Source organism: Lotus japonicus, chromosome 1 (assembly GCF_012489685.1).
Source record: "Lotus japonicus ecotype B-129 chromosome 1, LjGifu_v1.2".
Taxonomy (NCBI): domain Eukaryota; kingdom Viridiplantae; phylum Streptophyta; class Magnoliopsida; order Fabales; family Fabaceae; genus Lotus; species Lotus japonicus.
Window position 1 is genome coordinate 128,070,898 of NC_080041.1, and position 19,534 is coordinate 128,090,431.

The window sequence follows — 19,534 nt, forward strand, 5'->3', positions numbered from 1 at the left end:
CCTAAAATAAAAATGTATTTTTTAAAAAATATTTTTTTATGAAAAATATGGTAGAACGAGAGACAACACCTTCATACTACTGACATGTTATTGAGGCCAAGCCACTCTTAGAATGAGCGCCGAAAGATCTCGTAGAGGAGAGTTGCTCAGCAATTGAGATTTTACTAAGACTACTTGCAATGAGGTAGTTGAATGGGTGTAGTTGAATGGGTGTTGAAAATCCATTCAACTGTTGAATGGCTCCAATGGGGATGTTGAAAGGGGTGTTCAATGTTTCAACATGTTGAACGAATAGTGATTTGGTCCCACTCAGTACACATGACAAAATTTCATTGGTTGTTGTAATTTTTAGATTCTTATCTCATTCTAATTATTTGGGGTCAATTATATCGTAGTAAATTAATTTTTTATTTAATTCTTTTCACCAAAATTCATCATTCTTTTTGTTTATAAATAGAGACTTTGTTCATTTGATTTGGACACAGAAAAAAAAACGACTTTTTCCCCTATAGTTTTTCTATTTAGCCTCTAATAAACTATTGTTTGTAACTCTAAACATATGTCGTCGTTTTTTACTTAAAAGAAAATATTAATTAAAAATATAAAATAACTAAACTAGAAAGAAAAAAATTAACTCTAAATTATTTTAATTTAATTTAAATCGATAATTGTTATTAATATATAATCACAAAAAAAAACATAAAAGAAAGTAAAGAATATGAAATAAAAGTGGTGAGGTAGGGTGTTAAATTTTATTAAACAAAATCATTGTAGTGAGTAAAAGTTGATTGTGTGTTGAATTATTAGGTGGAAGAGAGAAGATGATGTGAATTGTAAAGCATAAAAAGTGAAAAAGTAGGGTGCTGAATGGATTCAACCATTGTACATAGTCTAATACTAACACTTACTTTAAAAAAAATATTATTTAAAAAGATAAACATGGCCAATATTTCTCATAAAATAGGAATATAGATAAAGTATAAAGAAAGTAAGTTGAAATGTTTCCAAATTGAGGGAACACAAGTTAAATGCCACAACAACACAAACCTGTCGGCGTAAACCCAACAGTCCCCACCTCTATTTATATTCATCAACTTCATTCACTCGTCTCACTCACACTCCCACTTCTCTCTGTTCTCCATTCACACTCTGTTTTCACTCTGTCCTCTGTCTTCATCACCCATGTCTCCTTCACCTTCGTCCATGGAGTCCCATCACTTCAGGGGCGTCCGGAAGCGTCCATGGGGCCGCTTCGCCGCCGAGATCCGCGACCCCTGGAAGAAGACCCGCAAGTGGCTTGGCACCTTCGACACCGCTGAGGAAGCCGCCAGGGCCTACGACCACGCCGCCAGAACGCTCCGCGGCCCCAAGGCCAAGACCAACTTCTCCTACGACTCCGGCGGATTTTTCCCGCCGCATCCTGTCAAGTTCTGGGGACCTCCGGCTTTCTTCGCCGGAGTGCCGGTGAGATCGGAGTACCAGGGTTACAAGCTAGAGACTATTGCGGGTGCTGTGGTGAACAAGGAGGAGAAGAAGAAGCCCTTTTTGTTTGACCTTAACCTGCCGGCGCCGCTCCTCTGAAGACTGAAGTCAGTCGCCGGCGAAGAATGTTTGAATATAGCGCCGACAGCGACGGTGGCATAGTTTTTTTTTTCTTTTTTAAGAATTCGTTTCTGTTTTTTTTTTTTTTGGGTTGGAAATTTTGGGGTGCTCCTGTGCCTTTGATGTTATGTATAGAGCAGCTTCACAGGTTTGGACATTTTGGAGCACCATTTTAACTAGATGCCGGCGAAGGTGTATGTTTTTTTATCTAATCAAACAACTTTAATTTTGTATTATCCTTTGATGCTTGCATTTTCAGGTGAAAAATGTTTTGTTCACACACGTTAGTGTAAGAGAAAAAGTAGTTGAAGGAAGAGATAAAAAGAAAATAGAATAAAGTATAATGTATGGCAAATTCTGTGGTACCCTGAATTTTTTTTGGGTACGGTACCCCAACTAGATGAAATTGTGAAATTGAAGGGCAAAGAAATAGAGAAGATTAGACCTTTTAACTTATGTTGGAATCTTAGATGTCATGTCGGTTGTTGCAGCTCTTTTTAAGTCACAATCTAGTGGTGGAAGTGGAAATGTATGCGATGTAAGAACAAAAGAGTTATTAACCACAATAAGGGTGAGGTATGAAAATTTGTGTCTGGCAAACGACAATATAATGAGATAATTTACTAAAATGCTAATGAATGATGGTGCTAGAGGCTTTTAGAAGTTAAAAAAAATTAGAAATAAAGATGTTTTACATCATTTAAGGTACCATACCCTCATTTAAATTAAGGTACACAGCAGCAAGATTTTTTTCTCCTACATTTTTTTACTCCAAGTTTTGATCATTAGGATATTTGGCTGGCCATGTCATTAGCACTCGGCAAGTTAACCAAAGTATACGCTGACTCTTGAGTCAACAATCCTCTGGGAAGGACGTCTAGATTCCTCCCCAAGCCCTCATTATTTAATTTCCACCCTAAATTGCATGCTTCACATAATTGTAATTCTCTTATCATATCCTTGCCCTTAGTTACACAATCTTCTCCTCCCCCTCTTTCTAATGAACATTGAAGAGGCTCTAATTGTACAATGAAGTCTTCACTCTTTGTATTAGATCGTGTTCATTTGACTTACTGATAAGTTTTGTTCTTTTTTTCATGAACACCTATTTCTTTGAGGATAAAAGCACATCCATTTCACCACACCTCATTGAGAAAATGGATTTGCACTTGATTTATGGATTTGGAATTTATAAATTTCTTGCATAGGAGATTCTGTTGAAATTTTGTAAAATTTCAAGAACGTGTTTATATTTTGAAAATGATTTTGTGAGGAACATATACATATTAATGGGTAGTTTGTGTGTCAAACACGACTTGAAATTTTGGGTTGTGTTTACGCTGATTTTTGGTAAACAAATATCCTCTTAGTTCGACTAAAGGAAGCTTAGATTCAGGGTCCTTTTGAGAAAACGCTTTGCCAAAGTGTTGTGTGTGCGTGAGTGTTTTTCGACAACAACGAATCGGTCCAAATAGAACTGGATTTCATTAAGCACGGGGCAATTACAAAGAAGTCACATACATCAAAATAGCACAAAAGCTACAAGAAATGTGGATTTCGACAGGAAAATGCATAAAGGAACTGGAAATTAACAAGCTTAATACAAGAAAACTAAAGTGTTGGTTCTGCAACATACTCCTCCATCATCACGTTTTGCTCCTTGAGTCTCATTGATGCGGACATTTAGAGCTTTTTGGTGAATTTTCAGAGTTTGAGGTGGAACCCCTTTCCCTGCTGCTGCTTCTTCTATTTATAGTGTTGTTTCTTCCTCCACGTTCTTGGCGGTTTTTCTTCAATGCATGATGGCTTCGTGGGTTTGAATTTTGGCGCCTTACCCCACGTTTAGCCGGTGGCTTTGCGCACGTGACTTTAATTGGTTTGTTTGCGACGTGGGTAGCCTTGAGTCGTGGGTAACCACCGCCATTTGTGGCATCGTGGGTATGCACGCGTGCTGATAATCGCCCACTACTTGGTAACTGCCTCCTTCGTCGAGTTCGTCGGTTTGTCGAATTTTCCTCGCCTTCCTTGACTTTGGGGGAGCGTTGCCTAATGCGCCTCGAGCTTCATCATGGTCCTTCTTGTCGAGGAATCATCCTCCTAACACCGGTGTCGATATGTTTAGAAATTTCGGCTCAACAGGTTGTAACAATAATCACCGAGAATTAACTGATTAAGCTTTTAGCTTATAATTTATACATATAAGTGTAAAATGTCCAGGTAACGTCCAAGCCAAAAATTGATTTTTTTTTAAAACCCAACAAAATTACGACAATATTATTAACGTTGAGTACAAAATGTACCTAAATAATTTACATCTTTTAAGCATAGTCATTTTTTTTTTGAGCACAAGCATAGTCATTTAACACAGCAAAAATCTACACTATCAAAAGATCAGGGCCAAATTTCAACCCAAAAAAAAAAATTAAGGCCCGTTTGGTAGGGTGTCCAACAATCTATGGGCAGACCAAAAACTAATGACTTTACCCTTTTTTTAGTTGTTTGGGTCGGATGAGATGCGGTTTTGGACAGGCAACAAGATTGGGTTCAATTGCTTTTGGATGGTTGGTTTCGGTTTGGGCTCTAGCCCGACCGAAGCTGGCCTATAAAAAAATTGATCTCCAACACAAAACCTGTTGGTGAGAGTGATGGTAAAAAGAAAACCTAGTTTATTTGTATGAATGAAGAGTCTTAAGTGAACCCTAGCCGTCGTCTGTACCAACTCGAAAAAACTGTGACTCGTACAAACCGAAAACAAACAACCTGTAGCCATTGACCGGACAATGGCGGGCCGAATGTTTTGTTGTTTTCCTCCTGACAAAACCAACTATTTTGGCCCGAATCCAATCAAAACAGTCTGGCGGGCAGCCTTACTGTTTGGTATGTTGTATAGTATAAAGTATGATACTATTAGAGTTGATATGATAAGGCCTATAAAAAACAATACAACCAATGCTTTGGTGATTTTTTTTAAGTTTATCAAATGTCTCAATTTGTTTAGAAAGTTGTAGTTGCGCCTCCCAACAAATGATTTTCCCGATGTTCAAACTTGAACAATGACATATTATATAAAATTAAATATTTAAAAAAAAAATTCTCTTTAATTAAAAAATGCATTATTTTTTGTTTTTGATGTATTAATCTATATACGCAATAACGCAATCACTAATTTTATATAAAGTTATATATACCTATCAATGAGAAGAAATAGTTTTTGGAAGAATTTGTAAAAACTCGGCGAAATTATTTGTTGATAAAGTTTCAAAACAGCCTTGCAAAGTAGTTCTGAAAAATATATATTTTTGAACGGATTGAAAAAGCTTTATCAAATAATTAACTTATAATACTATTTCATCATGTTATCAAACAATTAAGTTTATCAATATTACTGTAGCGATTGTGGAGGGCGGTGATTGTGGTGGTAATAGAGGTGGCAATGTTGTTAGTGGTGGCGGTAGAGGTGGAGCAGTGAGGGTAGTGGTTGTGAGTGTGACAGTGATGGTGGCAGTAGTGGTAGTGATGGTGGTGACAATGGTAGTGGAGGTGGTTGTAGCGGTGGCGAATGATGGTGGTAGAGGAGAGGAGAGTAGTGGTGGAGAATGGTGATGGTGGTTGTAGTGACAATGGTGTCAGTGGTGGAGGTTGGTTGTGGAGGCGATAGTGACTTTGATGGAGGGTGGTGGCGGCGGCAGATGCGGTTGATTAAATATTTTCAAGCAACTTATATGTCACTATCTCATAAAACATTATCTTACATTTATAGGCTTGGATTAAAAAGTCCACAATTTTAATATATAAAAGTGGATTGATGTACAATATTAACACTAATTAAACAATGAATAAACTCATTATATTTTGTGCAAGCTTATAATCTTATACTATCAGACATAATACGGTGTACCAAACACAATCAACATTGAGCATTAAAACTCAAGTGAAAACCTAGCACTAGCCATTAGTGTACCCACTACATGCTATCCATAGAAATACCATCTTCATCCCCTGATATCATCTTCAACAAAAGCTAAAAATTACATAGGGGATTGGATTCTCAATAAAATAAATGTATTTATAAATGTTAAATTTCCTCAGTGGCAACAAAAATCGATACCTTGCTAGAGAATTTACTTTTTATACCTTCTTCATCTTCAATTTTTCTCCCCTTCCCCACAAATATTCAATTTGTGATGTAAGGCAAACAAAAAAAAAGAATTTGTTCTCTAATAATAATAGTATTATTAAGAGTGGTTGGAATTGGACCCAGGTCCCAGGATAACTAAGTTCAAGTATGATTGCCCATATTGGTCCCTTTGCAGCTCACATGCTCTGTTGAGTAACCCACACACAAAACAAGAGACACACAACAAATTAAACCAAGTTTTGCATGATCCATGCAAATTAATAGAAAGGTCGTCATCACATTGTTCAATTGAAAATCGTGGTTTAATTATTACATCCATCGATCCAGGAGAAAATTTGGTTGTCCGTTGCTTGATGGTCCAAATCAGATTCAACTTATAAAAAAGTAGACACAAAATAATGGGTATTCAGCATATTTGTTGCTTTGCTGATACACTCTCCTACCAATAACGTTTAGCAGGGACCACAGTATTTCTTGATTTGGCGTGAGCTGTGATCACAACCATAGAAAATCATTTTTTGCTGAATACATTTTGTAAACGGATACTACACTTCATCTACTAGCATTTGTCTACCTAATGATACTACCATTTACAAAAGCATTCGGAGGTGGGGGTAGAGGCGGCGACGGCAGTTGTTAAGGGTGGCGGAGGAGGCTGGTGACAACAGTAGAGGTGGTAAGGGTAGTGGTAGTGGAGGAGGATGGTGGTGGTAGCGGTGGAAGTTATGGTGGTGGACGGTAGTGGTGGTGACAATGTTGCAAACAAAAAAGTGAAAAACCACAATCACAAAATCTTTTTTGTGATTTTAAAAATTAAGCTAAAATCATTTTAAGTTGATGAAAAAACAATTTCAACTCTATTTTTGCCCAACACAAATTTGAAAACCAAAAAGTGAAAACTTGCAACCAACTCGAGCTGGCCCTTAAAAATCTTTGAAATGGTTATAACATTTTTTCTGTCAATTGTTTATAACATATGCTTAAGAAAAAGAAAATAGTTCATAGAATCGAAACTTAACAATTTTGCAGACTATATAGTTCACTGCATTCTATCACCGAACCTCATCTGAGCTTTTAACTTAACTCACTAACAAACTAACCAAAAGCTGAAAACTGTGCTAGCAAAATCCCAGCCTGCACAACTTAAATCTGTACAACATCATCTCAAGGCTCAAGAGGTTTTGACAAATTAAATGATGGAGCTTGATCTTGGTTAAGCTCTGCAGCATTTGCACATTGTGATGGTAACTTGGGGTGGTTGTGGTCTCCTTCATAGGTAACAATTAGCATGGAAGGCTCATCCAAGCACCTCTCAACATGCTTCCTTGCAGGGCAGCCTCTCACGCTGCTGCATTTGTAGTATCCCCTGAAAAAAGAAAAATCAGAGTCAATTTCCTCAGAAACAAAACTAACAGTCCACACTCAAAGGTTAAGTAAACATGTTGCACATCAAATAGGAAATCTTAGATGAAGACACATTGAGAAATAGAGACATTTTGATTGTGTCTTTTAGTTGAAGGGGATAAAGGTCTTATATGTTGACACTTCCAAAATACCAGATATTGATTTCTCATTCATGTTTGCATCAGAAACAGAATAGCCATGACAAAAATTCTTGTGATTAACCTACAAAATCCTACCACATTGAACTGTGGTTACAATATTTGTTCTAAAATATGAAGAGAGACTAGTGAACAATCTAGGACTATTTCAATCACACAAGTCTGCAATATCCTGATCTACCTTAATACCTCCAAGGAGCTAAGTACGACGCAGAGATATAATTAGCAACCCAAACCGAAGCACAACCACTGCCACTAACTTATACACACGAAAAAAATTAAGGGTTGATAACAACATTTGTACTTTTAAGGCTCGAAAGAAAAGCTTAAAATTATCAATGCAAACCAAACTGCATAGTAAACAATATTAACCAGAGAGCTTAGACACTTTATCAATCATTACAGCAGAGTTATGCTTAGGTGCCATTTAAATAATTCAGAAAGAGAGCTCGAACATACCTAGGGTGAGGTGAACCCTTGATTGGCTTCTGTCCATACTTCCTCCATGAATAATCATCGGGAGGGATATCTGCAATTCTGTTGCTGACAGCAGGCACCTTAATTGATCTTTTCACTCTATGCTTCCTGGGGAGGATGCATGTAACAATCATGACATATCAGAATGAATATTAAATCTTCACACAACAGACAGCAATGATTAATGTATGTGACTGTAATACTATAACATATAAAAAAGTTGAATTCGAATTCGATGAGGAAGTGAATCTAACCTCTTCTTTGAACAATGGCATTTAGCACTGCTCCCACATTTTGTGCTACCCTCATCACCTCCGGCAGAACATTTTCTCTTGTGCTGTTCTGAATTCTGATCAGAAGGGTGTGCAGCTCCTGCTAATTGGAAGGCACTTCCATCCATGTTAGCCAAGCTTCCATCTATGCTCAAGGAAGAAACAAAAGACCTGGTACATGACATTGACGGTGTGCAGCTAGAGTTATCGAAATTCAGATTTATAACACCATTCTTTCTCCGGAACATCATTTCCGCTTGCTGTTTCATTTGTAGCTGCTGCCATGACAACCTTTGCAACTGCTGCTGCTGCTGAAGGATGTTGTAGTGAGTTGATAAGGGTTGTTGGGCAATGACAAGAGGATTTTTCCCGTTCGAGCTCAATTCCAAAGACGGATTACCATTTCCCAGACAGATTGAACTTCTAACGCTTGAACCCAATTCCTGAACTGAATTGTCAGGAAAACCAATTTGAGGAAACTCAAAAGTTTTTGACTGGTTGTGATTGGTTTTGCAATTTGGGTTGTCCTTAAGGATGCTTTGAGAAAAAGGGATTGGAAGTTTCTTCAACTTCCTGACTCTTGCATGACCCACACCACCATTACTGAGAAGGGAAACAACTCTCTTGAACTTCTTCACAGCTTCTCCAGTCTCCACCATTAAATTCTTATACTCAACTTGATCCTGAGGCTGAGACAACATACTTATGACTCTATGACAGCTCTCAACAGCTGCCCTGTTAGCTTCTTCAACCTCCTCCATCTCAGCCTCTACCTATCTACAAAAACAACAAAAGAGAGAAACTAATTCCCAAACCAACAATGGGAAACAAACCTAAGCCAAGAAGAACACCAGAATACTAAAAAAACTCCCATTCATCAAAAAAATGCATAGCACATTCTGACATTCACCCCCATTTTATAGATAAACATAAAAATTCATTTTTTCACCACAGAGAGAACAAAGAACACATGATTTCTAATTCAAGCTTCAAAATTTAAGTTCAATAAAGGGGTAAAATTTGAAAACAAGGAAAACCCAGAATTAGAATTAACTGGTATGGGTCTACTTGTACCTGGCAATGTAGATGAAAAAGAGCAAGCAGAGATTTCAAAATGACACCAAAATTTCCAGTGAAAAGCAAAAATGGCAGTAAAAAGTAACAAAGCACGAACCTTTGATGGAGATGGTGGTGTCAAACCCTAGATTCTTCTTCCTTCCACCAGGGTTTTGAGATTGAAAGGTGTGAAAGAGAAGAACTAAGCAGTAGCTTAGCTTGACAATTCACACAACAACAAGGATACAGAAGTTTCAGTCATGAAGAATATTACTATTAAATATTATTATATTTCTAGTTCTGGAGAGAAAAAAGTAAAATATGAAACTGAGGAGTAAAGAGAGGAGCAAAAGTGGAAGAAATGTGAGTTTTTAAATAAGGAAGGAGCCAAAGACCAAGAGGTGGATTCAGCTCAGAGCCTCAGATATGTAACTGCTGTCACTGTCACAGATTTGAATGGGTCCCACTCCTGAAGACTTTTTTTTGTTAAATTTATTATTAATAATATTTAATATTAAATTTAATAACTATATACAATATTGTAAAGCTCCACATTAATATCGACAAGCGGTGCATACACGACAAGCGGTGCATACACGTCGGATCAACCTGATCAACTTATCCGACCCAAATTGATTAAATGAAAAGAAAAGAAAAAGATTGGACTGGACTCTAGAAGGGGACATATGATGAGTTCGATTTAGATTGCATGTTCGAAAAAATGAAATTCAAACTAAATCACGAACCAAAACATATATCAATTAGAGCGTTTGTAGCCTTATTAAAGTCTCGGGAAACATGTTGGAAAACCACCTCCCAGTCTTTTTGAATTAAGAAACGAGTCTCAGTAATATAAGTCTGTAAAAGTGCAAGTTCAAGGAGTCAGTACGAGATAAACAATTTGAGACATCCAACCTATTCGATTCATAAACATCCTTACGAACATAAACATTTCAAGCTAGATTCAGGCCTCGAACATCAACTTTGTCACTCTTGTTCCTTGCTATATTTACCATTGATAGGTCCTCCATCATCCCCCTTTTCCCTTAATCTTCGTCTTCTTCTTCTTCTTTGGCCTCTTCTTTCTTCCTTCGCAAGACCACAACGATGCCACGCAAGAGTTAGGTGAATGGAAAGTGACATCAAGATCATGAGAGGCGACACGAATAAAAGGTGATGATGCGGTGACTGTTATTGAGGATGTCGAAGACACAATGGGAAGGGAGGAAAACGCTCATCCCCGTGAAAAGCCATTGATAATCACCACATGTCATTGGTGATTGAATTTTTCCGACGGCTTGATGACAACTCATTTTCTATAGGTATTGGAATTGCCGGTAAACTTTTCATGTCGATCATTGCCAAAAGGCGCCGGTAGTTATGGACAATTCAAACAATCGACAATTACCATTAGTACTTGAATTAGCCTGAAAAAAATCATATTGTGGATGTAAATGTCCCCTTTTTGAAAGTTACTTCCACAAAGGTGACATTTTCATCCTCATAAGGATTAGCCCTTTTTCATTCATTAAAAAAAATCACTATGCAAAGTTTCATAGATGTCTAATTATACTTCCATAAAATTCCTAAATATACTATAAAATATTAAATTAAGCTAATAAAATCACAAAAATAAAGGAAGGATAAATGGAAAACGTATGAGAGGAAGAAGAAGAAGAAGGAGGTGTGAGGAAAAATTTATGCATACTTTGGTTTATAGGTTACCAACAACTCCGATCGTCAATAATTTCAAAAGGAGAAGCTCCAACCGTCGGTAATTTCAAAAAAAAAAACTAAAGTTACCAAAATTTTAAAAGTACACCAAAGTTGTTATTGATAACTTCATAATTCTAACTTACAATTTGTTATTACTTTGCACTATCTACCACACATTCTTGCCCAAATGAGCAACATTCTGATCACGAGTTTTTCGAAGACCAAGAACTCTCATCTTCTTGGACTGAGTAATTGTGTTCGAGTTAACCAAATGAATTCCTCTCTAGTCCACTCACTTACACACAAATTTATGCATCAGCGAGTCAATGGAATCGCAAACTCCTTAAGGCATCCAAATGTGATTCATTTTGTAAGTTGACATTGAAGCTAAAACAGATTGAGCAAGGATAACAAGCCCCACTTTATTCAAAATCTTACTCTTCCAAGAAGCAATTCTAGAGGTTACTTTATCCACTATAGACCGGAATTCAAGGTTGGTTGCCCTTTTATTAAAAATAGGGAAGTCAAGGTACATGTCAATATCATTAGAATGAATAGAAGTGATGCATCCTAACCCCCTCCTACTTAAGTTATTCGGTCTTATAAAATTAAACATGACCTCAATAATTTTGAGAGAAAAAACTTTACAAAACGCCATCAAAAAGTCATTCATCTCAGTCACTTGGAGGATGAATAGACATAATGACGATCCTCATCTGTAATTAAGTACAATATGACTAGACGATTTTCATTTCAATCTATAAATAAAAGTTCTGTCCTTTTTATTTTAAGTGTGTGCAATGTCCATTTTTTTTTTTGCTATAACAAATGAAAGAAAAAAAAATTGTGAAATATCAATTATGCTGGGTTAAAGCACTTTTACATAACATATGTGGCTGCATCTACCGTGTGTCAGTTTCAAACTGCTGACGCACGGTGCTTCAGTTTTTATTTTTGTGTGAGTAGACACAAATACCCTCCATTACTAAAACAATTCCATACTTCTCCTTCACTGTGTTCTAGCACTTTTCCAGTTTTGTTTCTCTCACTGTCGGTGGCCACCAAAGTTGATGCTGGATTTCAACAAACCAACAACATCATCCCCTTCACTCACTTTCTTCCTCCCTGTCTCACACACTGTTATTGTTGTTCCTCCCTTTCCACCCCAGCTCCTCCGCCGCCGCAACCTCCACCCGCCAGTGCTGCCACCCTCCTCCGCCTTCACCACTCAAGATCGCACACCGTCGGTTTGAGCCACCGCTCCACCACCCTTGCCTCTCGACCACCATGGCGCCGATAGCATCTGCGACCGTTCATTCCCAACCACAACCGCCACCGCCACCCTCTACAGCCCCTCTTCTCTCCCACACCACTGCCTTTCTTCACCACATCTGTTTTTTCCGCAAATTGTAATCACAGGGGATGAGTGTTTGGTACCAGAGATTTGTTATGGATCTGAGTTTTGTTGTTGAAGCCATGCAATTTTGGGTCTGGGTTTTGCTATTGAAGAGATGCTATTTTGGATCTGGGTTTTTGGAGGGTTGGCTTTGGGTGGAGGCTTGAAGAGTGCAGCATCATATACCTTTCTCTGAACCCTATTCAACTGCGTCATTCCTTTGAAGGCGGGTTGTACCCAATCAGGCATTGAAGATATTTTCACAAGCTTCTCATAAGGACCAAAGGGTTCAGCGTTCAAAATCAAGCATATGGCGATACAGTGGTTCTGCAAAGGGAGGGCACGGTGGTGGGGTGGAGGAAGCATGAGAAAGGAGAAGGGTTTTTTAGTAAAGTAATATATATTTAATAAATGATTTTTTAAAAATCTAATTAATCTGAACCGTTAAAACATAAAAACAATTAAATCAACGAATGTCTGTGAACTGAGGCACCGTGGGTCAGTTAGACGGTAGATGAAACCAACATATGTCAATGAAAGAGAAAAAGTAGCAATAGTACTCGTTAGATACCATTGGTCTACCTTAAAAAGAAAACATATATAGCAGTAGTACTCCATGTTTCAAATACAGAAAACTATTCGTAAAAGATTTGGATAATTATTCTTTATTTTTGTTTCAAAAGAACACAACAAATACAGGTTACAAGCATGAACATAGAAATTATTAGAACTCTCTCTGTTAAAAAGGTTGGTTTGGTAGAGATTGGGGACCATATGCAATAACTGAGATAGGTTTACCCAGAAAGTAGCCGTTGCAAGTAAAGGTTGTGTCAAACAAATATTTGACGTAGTCCTAGCTGGTAGTAGTGCAGCTTCAGTTTCACTGAGTGGTCTCTTCGCTATCTTGCGCCATGGAGGGAGGACAGTGTCTTGTTCAGTTCAGTGCCTCACTGTCTCCGATGAGAAGGTAGGCCCATGTCGTTGACAATTTCGTTAATTGGAGGGACAAAATAGAACAGACAGCATAGCCTCTGCGCTTTTTGTTGTTGTTGTTGTTGTTGTATGGAAATAAGAAAATATTAAAATAATAAAAACTTGTTTTCTAAAATTTAAATATTGGTGAAATCTAAATTGGTTAAATATGATTTTGGTACCTTTAAATATGCCTTGAATTTTTCATTGATTTTGGTCATTTAAAATAGTGAATTATCGTTTTTAATCCATATCCGCCCATATTTGGCGGTTCATACCGCCACCACTAAAATATTCTGTAGCGGTGTTAAAGCGTCACAAAATGGTGAAGGCTAAAGATTTTAAACACTCGATCTAGAGGTTCAAACAATCACTTTTTACTTGTGTAACTGACACTTATTGGGTAAACTAGATTATCTCAATCAAGAAAAAATGTGGTGAAAATATAATTAAGAAGGTGAAGATTTGAAGCATTTATTTTGTCTAATGTAATTTGAATTTGGCTTAATTGTTATTTGGTCTCCCACTTGACATGGGTATGCAAATGAGATCCCTAAACTTAAGAATTTCAATTAAGGTCCCTGACATTCTCAATTTTGATCATGCTTCCGCGAAACGTTGCTTCGTCGAACGCCACAATTGCGCCATTCAACTTCGAGTGCAATCTTCACTCTATGAGCTTGTCCTTTAAATTTTGCTTTTAATCTTCTTACCATGGAACTCTACATTCATGTTCATGATTGCTATCTGTCTGATGTGGAGACTAAGTGGATTTCCCTTAAACAATTTGGTATGGTTTTCTTGTAGGCTAAATGTTTGATAAAATGGACTTTAATACTCTCCCTGAGTCCTCTAGGTTGAGTGGTGATTCTCTTGATTTGACTTGTTTTAAAGTTCTAATTTCAAGAGAATTTAAACGTGCTTGAGTTCTATCATACTTTCTGTGTTTATTCATGTGTGATATAGGTTTTGAATTCAATGATAATGTGATGACTGAAACATCGAATGCAGATTGTTATTTGTTTGCTCCTAAACTTGAAAGGGTAAGTTCTGTAAATAATTTTGGACTTGGCACTTGATTTCAAATAGATCATCACATTAGCACAAGGTTACAATAAAATTCATTATGTTTAAGTACAGCTCTTGTTAATTCGTTTATGTGTTGGAATTGCTAGAAAGTAATTGCTATATTAGTTCATGTGGTTTGCTTATTATGAGTGATGATGGTGCTGGTTTCGAATTTCCTTGATATGGCTCCATATGTGCAGCCACTTATCATAATCCAAATACTGGTTTTTGCCATAGTCATTTGGTGCACACTTGCACCTGATGTTATTTACTGCAACTAATTAATTTATTTGACTTTTCTTGGCTGTATCATTTTTATATTCATTTTTCCCCAGAGAATATGTTGATTTGGTGATGGACTACTTGTTTGTATAAATCTGTATGTTACAACAAAGGAGACACACCTGCATTATAAATAATGAAATGAAACTTTCTTTGTCAATCTCCTTTGCTGGATGTATGCGAGACTCAACTTTAGGGATGCACATTCTGATATACATGCTCATTCTTGGTATATATTTTCTCTCATTTCATCAAAATGCCCTTTACACCTTCTGTTATATAAGTTTCAAGTTCAGGAAAGGCATGTGTGCACATGGCCAACTCACTGGGCAGGGGAGTGACGGTGAAGAGGATGGTAAAGAAAAAGTAAAAGGCACCGGGAGAATGTTTAGAATCTGAAGATGAAGAACCAATTTTCTGCCACACCAATTACTTTATGGAATGGAGGATGATGAAGATGCATCCTAGGAGAGGGCATGCGAACAAAAAATGGCTGGTCTTGAATAGCACAAAATATGGAACTGAGACAAAATCATGGTTTGACAAATCTTTCTTTTAATTCTATTTAATAAACTATCTGCATAATCTGCATGCTGCCTGCACAAACAATAGTGATTTTCTTTGATAACTATTCGAATTCCAGTGGAATATACTCTTGCATAGATAATTCTTAATTTGTTTTGATGGTAAATCCTTAATTGATTATTTGAGGAACAATCTCCTGGCTTTAATAAGATGTACCTTTGGAAAGTGTCTAATTGCAGAGGATGTTTTAGATCACTATATGAATTTGAACTGTTTGAGTTATAAAATAATGAACTTTAATTTTGATGAATGGATGCTCTTTACTTGAAGTCAAAGTTGATTCTGAAGTTAATGCTTTCCATCTAATTTTAATGTTTCTTAAGTTGAATTGTACTAATAGCGTGTCTGCTTTGTCTTCTTGAAATCCAAGTTGTATACTTTCAGATTTATGCACTACTACAGATGAATTGAAAGATGCAATGAAATTACTTGTTTATGTGTTTAATGACGGCCCCATACCTCTCCTATTGTGTTGATGGGTTATTTAACTTTTAGTAAGACTTCTTTTTGAAAATTTTGGAAAATTGAGGCATACCTTTCAAAGTTTTGTGAAAATATATGAAAGTGGCATATGAAAGTTATGAAAATTCTTTCGCATTCTAATGAACTTGTGGTTTAGTTTTGAAAACTCTTTCATAAGCGGTTCATTATTGGGTTGGACAAGCTCCCCGAAGGCGGCGATTCAGTTACAAAGTGAAACCACTACGAATTAAATTAGCCCCGGAAAAGCTCACGTAACAACCGGATTCTTTGGCGATCTGTGGGGTACAAGTTACCCGCTCCACAGAATAAGGGCAACATTCTACTGAGCACAACTTTGGTAATCCAACTGGCCATTGGAACCCAAGCACATTGTTGAGTCCCGAAGTGGGACGAATGCTTCATTAAAATGAAGTATCACACCAAAGGGTGGCGGCCTCACGCTAAAGGGTGGTGACCTCATGCCAAAGGGTGGCAACCTCACGCCAAAGGGTGGCGACCTAGCCTAAGACTCAGTCTCTAAACACACAAAAGTCGCCAAAAAGGTGGCTACCTTACACCAAAGGGTGGCGACCTCCCCGCTAAAGGGTGGCTACCTTACGCCAAAGGTGGCGACCTCCCGGCTAAAGAATGGCGACCTCACGCCAAACGGTGGTGACCCTACGCTAAAAGGTGGCGACCCATGTTGAAAATGGCCAGCAAGCCAAATTAATGTCTTTCAAGGCATGAGAAACAATTTTCAATTTAAAAGTGCAAAATTCTTTGACAAAGTTGGTTTTCAACTCAGTTTTATTAACACTTTGTCGTGTTGTTTTACAATAACTTTACTTATGTTCCCGACAAGGACACATCTTTGGCGATTGATCTCTCTTTGATGGTTTGAGTGATTGCATACTTATAACTGAATTGTATGATTTGATATATCTGTTGGAAATGATGAAATTCGAATTATGATTCTTGAGTCAACTGGTGATTCTTTGTAGTTGAGAAATGTTATAAACAAGAAACAAGTCAAAACGAGATGGCAATGGCGATGCGATGAGTGAGGACGCTCTTAGCCCTCATGACTTAGACATGGAGTCTGGCGGACTTGTGGACTACGGCGAGAGAATGCGTGCATATGGGGCGAATCTTCTCCTGGAGATGATGCGGCGACGACTTCAGCTTGAAGACACACTGTGCTCTCATGCCTCGAGCTCGGTGTCTTGTGGACTTGTGGACTGGGCGTGCCCCCTTGCCATATTAGGTAACTCGCCCAGAAAGCAACTTGATCCATAAAGACGCTACGAGGGGCAAATGCGGGAGAGATTGGCGGGAGACCATATCACCAAGTGAGCGAGCTTCTATTCAGCGAGTCACCTCACATGCGGCAGGCCATCACGACTCCTTCATCTTATAGGCATTTGTATACCATTTTTCTAGTTTCCGCGTCAGTTGGCAGTTCATGTATTTATGTATTTCCTTACGACAACTGGCTGTTCATGTTTCGTTTACGCCATGTTGGTGACCTACGCGCTTTATATAGGCTTTGTTGATCTCGCCAAGTGGCACGGTTAGGTGATCTCTTGGGCGGGGAAGCTATTGCAACTAGAAGCTTGGGAATAGTTCATGCGCGTTGGTCGAAACCGCCAGCCGAGGAACGTCGTACCAAGTGGAAAGTGGCAACGCGCGACCTGCTGGAAGGATCACAAGGGAACGGAGATTGGTGGTCACATTTTGAAGACACACTTTGATCTCATGCTTCGAGCTCGGTATCTTGTGGACTTGTGGACTGGACGAGTGTTGAGAGATTTTTCTACACTGATACTACTTTCAAAATCCTCAAGATTCAATTGTAGTATAGCATAGGGTTTTTGTCGTATCCGCAGGGAATTGCTAATACAAATGCCGTTCTCTAGTGAAATTACTCAAGCAATGGATTTCCAAAAGGGTTGATGATTTTAGTGATCAAATGCTAATGTAAATTAAATAAAGCGAGAATAAAAGATGATTGATATCAAGAGAGAAAGCTGTTGGAATTGGAGTTCACCGTTTAACTATTAGTGTCCTATGATTCTACATGAATATTCATTCCTATCCATGATTCATCTACACCATTTCTACCCTACTTCATTGATTCCTCACATGAGTGGATATCTATAACTTACTTTCCTAAACATTGGTTCCTCACATGCATAGAAAAGCTAAGTTATCTTTAAGCTCAGATGTTTAAGGGACTAACAAACCTAACTCTATTCCTAGCAATTAGATTTATTAGATGGTTAACTCTAGGTCGGACTCTAGACGTTGTAGCTTCAGCTCTTACGCCGAATCAAGCGATATGTTCTAGGAGCGCAAACTAAAACATAACATTAAGAACAAGAGAAAACTATTGAATCATGTAATAGAAATGATATTTTCATATAGAAATCAAGAATAACAAGTCATAGTTAAAGGCTACATCCAAATCCAACAAAGAAACTTAGCAACCCATATCCATGGATTGCTTACAAAGCTTACAAGAGGAAACTAAGGTGAAAGCGGTGACCCGTGCCGTCCTTGGTGTGTCTCCAGCACGATGGATGGTGGATCAAAGCTCCCAAAGTTCCTTTCCTTCTTCTCTATGCAATCTTCTCTCTAAGAGGTCCAAAATATGTCAAGAGATGATTAAATTCTGATTTGGTCGAGCTTTTTATAAAACAGGACAGCAATCTCGCTTAAGCTAATAAAGGTGTCGCTTAAGCGAGCAGGTTTCTTCACGTTCAGGTAAGTTCTTTGGCTTAAGCGAGACCATTTCTCGCTTAAGCCGAATTGTCTTCCAGAACCACTGCTACTGCTATGTAATTTGGCTTAAGCGAGGCAACATTTGGCTTAAGCGAAGTTCAATATATCTGCCACTGCTACTGCCATGTAGTTTGGCTTAAGCGAGCCAACTTTTGGCTTAAGCGAACTTCAATATTTTTAGCCCCTTTTGATCTTCAAATAGTTGGATCTTCTTGACTTTTCTCCTACAATAAAAACCAAAGAGTCTAAATGATAAAACTAACATATCTTACATAATATCTATATATAAATTATCTACTTACTAAATTAACCTATTTGAGGGATAATTTAAAAGATAACTTACACATTTAGAACAGATAAGTACCCAAATTAATATAGAAAATCAGGTAAATTTTGCACTTATCAACTCCCCCAAACTTGGAACTTTGTTTGTCCTCAAACAAAAGGTACTGGCTAACAAAACATATTCACAAAGGTTTTTGAACAAGCATGGCTTATGAACTACTAATGTCAAAGTTTCTTTTCACAAGCATGATTCAAGCATCAATTACCAACTAGAACATGTGAAGCCCACAACAAATGGTTACAGTAATGATACAAAAACACACCAGCATGAAATCATTGGCATAACATTGAATCCAATACTCTTCAATCAGGGAACCATTCAAATTCTCATCAAACTATTCACTACTCTTCAATTCTCTATGAGGTAAGTGTTTCACACTAATCAGCCATTGACTCACAACATGTCAAACTTGTTACCTGTCTCATCAACTATTAAAACTGTATGGAAACTCAAGAATCACAAAGGTCTTTCTGGGTTGTAATGTGGCCAGGGTTATAAAAAAAATTTGGTTTTTCTAGATTTCAAGATACTTTCAAGTCAAGAGAGCAATTACATTTGGATTCTTACAATAATTATGATTTTTTTTTTTTTCACTCTCCTTCTACCAATCCTCTTTTTCACCCTTTTTAGACAATTTCATGCACATAACCCCTTTTCTTCTCATTTCCATTCTTTTTCAATCATTTTCTTTTCTTTTCTTTTTGTCTATTTTTTTTTTGTTTTTGATAGACTATACACAAGCAATTTTTTTTTTCATCAGTATATGTGCAAATGATAGAAAACTAAACAAAAAAGATATCAAAACCTCCACTCCCCCCA

The 19,534-nt window shown here is 37.5% G+C and overlaps 2 protein-coding genes across 3 annotated transcripts; one reads left to right on the plus strand and one right to left on the minus strand.

Moving 5' to 3' along the window:
- The first annotated feature begins 1,091 nt into the window (after positions 1–1,091).
- Positions 1,092–1,838, plus strand: LOC130732660 (ethylene-responsive transcription factor 3-like). The gene has a single exon (XM_057584666.1). The coding sequence runs from the start codon at positions 1,183–1,185 to the stop codon at positions 1,579–1,581; it is 399 nt and encodes a 132-aa protein (XP_057440649.1). The 5' UTR covers positions 1,092–1,182; the 3' UTR covers positions 1,582–1,838.
- Positions 1,839–6,647: 4,809 nt separating this feature from the next.
- Positions 6,648–9,452, minus strand: LOC130730562 (probable WRKY transcription factor 21). 2 transcript variants are annotated; one of them, XM_057582606.1, is made up of 4 exons: positions 9,226–9,452; positions 8,034–8,824; positions 7,762–7,887; positions 6,648–7,106 (listed from the first exon to the last, which is right to left on the minus strand). In XM_057582606.1, the coding sequence occupies exons 2-4, from the start codon at positions 8,810–8,812 to the stop codon at positions 6,905–6,907; spliced, it is 1,107 nt and encodes a 368-aa protein (XP_057438589.1). In that variant the 5' UTR covers positions 8,813–8,824; positions 9,226–9,452; the 3' UTR covers positions 6,648–6,904. The 2 variants fall into 2 exon arrangements, with proteins under 2 accessions (XP_057438589.1, XP_057438588.1); XM_057582605.1 differs by having other exon boundaries at positions 8,034–8,828.
- Between the last annotated feature and the right edge of the window lie 10,082 nt (positions 9,453–19,534).

What these genes read in the sequence shown, in the direction of transcription:
- LOC130732660 (XM_057584666.1), top strand. Translation starts at nt 1,183, where the DNA reads ATGTCTCCTTCACCTTCGTCCATGGAGTCCCATCACTTCAGGGGCGTC.
- LOC130730562 (XM_057582606.1), bottom strand. Translation starts at nt 8,812, where the DNA reads ATGGAGGAGGTTGAAGAAGCTAACAGGGCAGCTGTTGAGAGCTGTCAT. An exon ending in TGCCATTGTTCAAAGAAGAG is followed by an intron (nt 7,888 to 8,033) that starts GTTAGATTCACT and finishes CATCCTCCCCAG; the next exon opens with GAAGCATAGAGTGAAAAGAT. An exon ending in AAGGGTTCACCTCACCCTAG is followed by an intron (nt 7,107 to 7,761) that starts GTATGTTCGAGC and finishes TTCTTTTTTCAG; the next exon opens with GGGATACTACAAATGCAGCA.